General features: G+C 50.7%; 1 protein-coding gene across 1 annotated transcript; it reads left to right on the top strand.

The window, feature by feature from the left end:
* Positions 1–810: 810 nt before the first annotated feature.
* STEHIDRAFT_20163 (WD40 repeat-like protein) lies at positions 811–2,490 on the top strand (the record flags this gene model as incomplete). Its single annotated transcript, XM_007311102.1, has 2 exons — positions 811–1,172; positions 2,250–2,490. Coding segments are annotated over 2 exons (603 nt in total), but the record flags the coding sequence as incomplete, so codon positions are not given.
* Between the last annotated feature and the right edge of the window lie 3,252 nt (positions 2,491–5,742).

Here is a 5,742-nt window from a genome sequence, read left to right as displayed (position 1 = left end):
CATATGCATTCTGTAATCCATGTACCAGAGGACGACACCAGACCTATCCGCCCCCTCCACGCCTCGTTTGGTGACCACATCACCGCAAAGAGGGAAGGCACCACATCAGATGACATCGATGACTATTTCTACGTACATCCTCCGACATATCACGCCTACCTTGCCGACTTCTGCTTTCGCGTCATGGAAAACCATTTGGTACGCACGAATATATGCGGTCTGCCACGAAACGAGGACTACGTCGCCATCAGCAATCTCGCCGAGTGTCGCAAACGGACCCTCACTCGCGCTTTGGAGTATGCATGCTGCCATTGGGGTGACCATCTGGTAGCCGCTTTGAACGTTGGCGAAACACTGGCAGGAGGAGAGGAACATATACAGACCGTGATAGGTGGAGCCCGGAAATTCGCCACCGTACGCTTGCTCTGGTGGATCGACATTCTTAGCGTCATACAGGAGTTGGATAAGGCGGCCCCGATGTTGATGAAAGCAAGAGAATCCCTTACAGTAAGTTCGATGAATTCTGCTATACTTCCTTTGTCTGACATCATACTGCATCACTTGAAGAGATATTTGACTTCGGATGACCCTCTGCTGGTTCTTCTAGCGGACGCTGAACGCTTAGTATTCGATTTCTATGACGTGATCCACGACTCGGCATTACAAGTCTACATATCAGCTCTCCCATTTACACCCAAAAAAACGCTCATATACCAGAACTTCTACAACGACATAGCTGGAGAAGCAAATGTTCTGTCCGGAATCGGGGACGAATGGGACTTTCGTCTTCGTTCCATCAACGCAGGGGATGTATCGTGCATGGCAATCTCATGGGACTCCGCCGTTTTGGCCTGCGGTACCACGGATGGGCATCTTACCCTTTGGGATTTGTCCACTGGAGGCGTTCGATCTACATTGGATGACCATTCCACCAAGGTCTTATCCGTCGCATTCACCTCTGAACATGGCCTTCTTCAATCTGGTTCCGAGGATGGCGTCATTCGTGTATGGGACATCAACCGGGGGTCTTTCCAAGAGAGAGAGCTAGGACGAAAATGTTCTTTGGTGGCCTTTTCTCGTCTTGGAGATCGTGTTGCCACGGTGCATGAAGATAATCGCACCCTACGCTTAGAGAAAATATTCTGGCGCGACATATCCTCCAACGCCACAGCGTCTCCGACTCTCCCAACCGCGTTGGAGTTTCATCCATTCTTCACGCCTCACAATCCACGGTCCAAGTCTGGCATCTCTATCTCAGCGTCCGCACGGTCTACAAGTCCCAGCGATGCGGCAATTAGTTGTCTAGCAGTTGCGCCAAATGGATCCGACGTTGCGATTGGAACTACAGAGTACAGCGTGATGATCTACAGTTTTGATCGGCCCACCATCTGTGCTACGGTCCCGTTCAGCCTCTCAGGCCGCGGTATCACTTCCATCGCATGGTCTCCTGAAGGTGACACTATAGCATGCTCATTCAGCGGCCGTCCAGACGTCTACATCTTTCGAGTTCAAGACGGCGTGGTTATTTTCCGGCTATGCCCCGAGGACCGTTCGGAATGGCGAGGCCGAACGTATCCCAACATTGGCTACGCCATCAGCATCGCTTACTCCGGGAAAGGAAACCGAATTGCTATCGGCCATGCATCCACGAACCTCGTCACTGACTGCGAGGACCCGAACATCCGCCTCTGGGATACTGTACCTCCCAGACGTTAGGCGACGTCCGGTGTCCCGAGGGGCCTGTCGCGTCGCCTATTTGGGCGCTTGTCCCGGTGTCCCGAGGTTCTCGTCGCCTAGTGTAATATATTCAAATTTTCTCGTATTTTCTTCAACAAATAATATAAAATTGTTTTAATTAGTGTTTAGATACAGAACTGCAAGTACCATTGCAAGTGGTCGTGAAAACGAGAAAGGTTCGAAGTACTGACCATCTGTACAGGGCCGGGTCACTCTCCCTCGGAGGCAAGGTGACTGGCCGTCGCCTGTGTCCCGCTGTCCCAAGGGTCCGTCGCCTCCTCACGGGAGTTCCCACGTTACGTAAGCGGTCGTCTAACGTCTGGGAGGTACAGTATCAGTGACGGCATAGGCACTCTCCAGGGCGTCTTCGAGGGACACTATCGCTTCGTCAAATTGCTTGCATATTCACGTGACGACCGTCGATTTGTATCATGCCAGGAGCATCTAATCAACATATGGGATGCTGAGAATGCTGTCCTGGGCAAGCACGTCACATTTCGACCTCCACCAAGCCACATTTCCGGATCCAGAATCTGGAACGTTGCCTTCTCTCCCGACGGGAAACGAGTAGCTTCGACCAGCTTTGACCACCAGACTCTGATCTGGGATGCAAGCAGCGGGGAACTGCTGCCACCACTTCCTCAAAAAGGCGACCCCCCGCGTTGCTGGGGTCTTGCCTTAGCATTCTCTCCAGACGGGACACTCTTATTGTCAGGGAATCAGGATGGCTCCGCGTTGATGTACAGGACGAGCCCCGATAACGTAGGCGAGGCGTACTATGAGGAGAACGGCGTCGTGAAGTTCAGGCCTAGTGAAGAGTGGACACGCAACGGTGACCACATCATGGAGAGTTCAGGCGGCGTCTACGCGGTGTGCTTTTCCTGGAACGGTGCACATTTTGCTCTTGGCATGCAAAGTGGCTGGGTAGCCGTGTATGAAACAGACTCTACTCATACATGGGAACAGAGACCTCAGCATGTCTTCCGCCACCCTGGGCATACTGAGGTCTATGTTGTCGCGTGTGGCGCTACGTTTGCTGCCTGCTGGGCCACAGACCACGCTATCACCATCTGTTGCTTCTCGCCAGGCGCTGGTTCCAAACCCGTTCAATTTTCAAGTTTCAAAACGGACTACTGGGTACAAGACCTTGCATTTTCCCTCGATGAAACCTACTTAGTAGTCGCCTCTGGCCAACGTGGCGGATTTTTAGTCGTCCTTGATGTCAACACCCAGAATCAGCTTCAGCGCATCGATGTCAAATGGCCCTCTGAGAAAGTCGAGCGGCTGCACCTCTCCTCGGATGGATCTAAGCTACGCTCTAACTGTGGGACGTTCAATGTGTCGGAGAAACCCGACATCCTGACTTGGAGTAACGACCAGGACGGAGTGGACGATACTTATCAGTTCCAGGCACTCGGATGTTGGATCACAAACAGAGCTCATCAGAGGGTGTGTAATGTACCTCAAAGTCTCGGTGGATTCCGGTCCAGGGTATACGAGAACAAGGTAGTCTTTGGCACAAGTAGGGGACGAGTAGTCATAGTGCACTTTAAACATCCCTTCGACTCCTAATCTAAGCTTACGTATCTGTATCGACCATTGCCTCCTCCGAATACGTACCCGAGATACTGCCTGTACAGAGGATTCTGAGATTCATGGACCGACAGTTGTCATAATATCATGTACACCTATTATACTGAACGCATGATATTGTACGATGCGGTAGAATTCGCACTCAACTTGCATAGACCAAAATTTTGACGACTCGAGCTCTCGGTCTCCATCTCTGTCTGCATCGTGAGCTGTGCCGGAGGAGAGGGAGAAGAAACTGGGCGGGCAGGAGGAGGGCGAGGCGGAGGAGTGCACAGTAAAGCTATAGTATTATTAACAAAACACAATATGTCCACATCGAGCCCCCAGCGTCCATTTCGGGGCAGAGACAGAGTCAAAGCGAGCACCGAGTGTCGAGCGATGATTGACGAGGATCCCCCGAGGACCGATGGCGTTGCGGTCCCACCAGTCGGCTCGAGGAGAGCCTCTATAACTCTATTAGTATTAAAGCCACAGAAAGAAGCTGACATTGAGAGCGAGCGTTCCATTTGAATGTTTGTTTGGCCGAGAGGAAGAGAGATCCACGATCTGTCCAAACCGGAGTCCAATTCTGAAGCTCGGAGGCAGACGCAGGCTGGTTCGCATTCGCAAACTCCATATTGCATAAGCTAAAGACGGTGCGTATCGATGGACTTCTGCGAGTGTAGGGTATTATAAAGAGCAGTTCGAGGGGTCAGCATCGACGATATATATTGACAGAAACCCAGCGGAGACCTGCAAGACTCGAATGATGGTGGTGGTTGCACAAAAAAACAATGCGCGTCCGAGTCGGGTCCGTTCGGAAATCCGGCTAGCGGGCCGACCGGCGAGAACCGAGCCAGCGCAATTTAACGTGTGGCGCGAACTTGTAACTTGACTTGCCTGCCAAATTGGGCATGACTTAATGGAACGAACTTGTGCCAGTGGCACTTGCGTACCTCTCACTTGTGGCGCACTTGTGCTCCTATACTGCCGTTTGCATAGAAGACTGAACGCACCTTTTTTTTCGCGCCGGGCGTCTGATCTCTACGTGACCGTGACGACGCGGTCCGTCGAGCGCCGACCATCTTTCTTGGGCCACAGTACGACTGCCACTAGTTATCGTTGTCGAGGCCGGTCAGTTTGTATGCCTAGTGAGGTAGGGAGCATGAGTTTAAGGACTCAAAAGCATAGAAAAGCTACTGGTTGCGTCGAAACCACTCAGACGAGATCACTTATATCCTTGTGGTTCCATACAGAGGTAAATTTTTGGTAAATTTCTACCAAAGTTACTGTGGCACCAATAGATTCAAGCCGACTCGCAACCGACTCGCATACTTACCAAGTCAACACGATGCCCTGAGATGCAGCAAATTATATTGTGATTATCTGCATCTTGTATGACATTCCCTATCCCTCTGAAATCGACACAGATGGCTCTGTAAATGGGCACGCTCTGAATTCTCATCACGGCACCCCCAATCTCGCCACATCACTCGGTGTCCTCGGACGGCGTTGTCACGGTCACAGAGCGCCAGGCACCGCGCGCACAAAAAAAGTGCGCGTTCAGTCTTCTATGCAAAGGGGAGTAATGTTCGATAACCGTGTAGCTCACCAGCGATGGCACCCATAAGTATCACACCTGGTAGGCCCTACATCGTTATCCTCCCTCTCTCATGTTAACGCGTATCTCAACTGAGAATCTTTGTTGCTCCTACACCGAGTCGCTCGTCGATCACTTTGTATCAGTTATAGCGGGCTTAAAACCTCACTGCGTACACTTTTGCGTGAGGTTTTCTCGAGCTATCGCTCTAGCTGGAATTTACCCTCGGAGATTTGATTTTTCTCGATGGGCTATAGATGCCCGGCATGGCGATACCGGCCGTTGCAAAGATGGAATCCTTGCGATTACGTTGATGATATAATTCTCCCATTCCGTTCGGGTCAAACAGAGTGGTAAACTTCACACGTACGGGTTATATCTGAGTGAAGACTCGAAGTCACCTCTTGTTTAACTATGTTAGAAACACTGGTCTTTGGTCATCTCGATCCTTTAACGTACGGTTGTACACATCTCTTCACTCTAGTTTTCCCGGTCAGCACGTGTCCGAAATACCTTTTCCACTGCTACATTTAGCACACTGATCAACTTATGACATGGTGTATGATTCACTTGTGGGCACTTGGATCTAACTTGTATGACTGCAGTAACGCAAGCTTGAACAAACTTGTAAGGCCAAGTTTTTCAAGCGAGCTTGTAGAGCACGCATGCTAACTTGCAAGTTAACTAAGGTAGCCTAGTTTGTCGAACCAAGTGTGATCGTTGAGTATATATCTAGTCGCTATAAAAGTCTCGTTACAGTTGGATACTGGGGATGCCCAAGTCATTGCTATTCGCATGCTACAAGTAATAACTTGGTAGGGTGCCAGTAGTGG

The sequence above is a fragment of the Stereum hirsutum genome (assembly GCF_000264905.1).
Source record: "Stereum hirsutum FP-91666 SS1 unplaced genomic scaffold STEHIscaffold_24, whole genome shotgun sequence".
NCBI lineage: Eukaryota > Fungi > Basidiomycota > Agaricomycetes > Russulales > Stereaceae > Stereum > Stereum hirsutum.
Note: the sequence above shows the minus strand (reverse complement) of the source record. Positions and strands in the feature narration are given on the sequence as shown.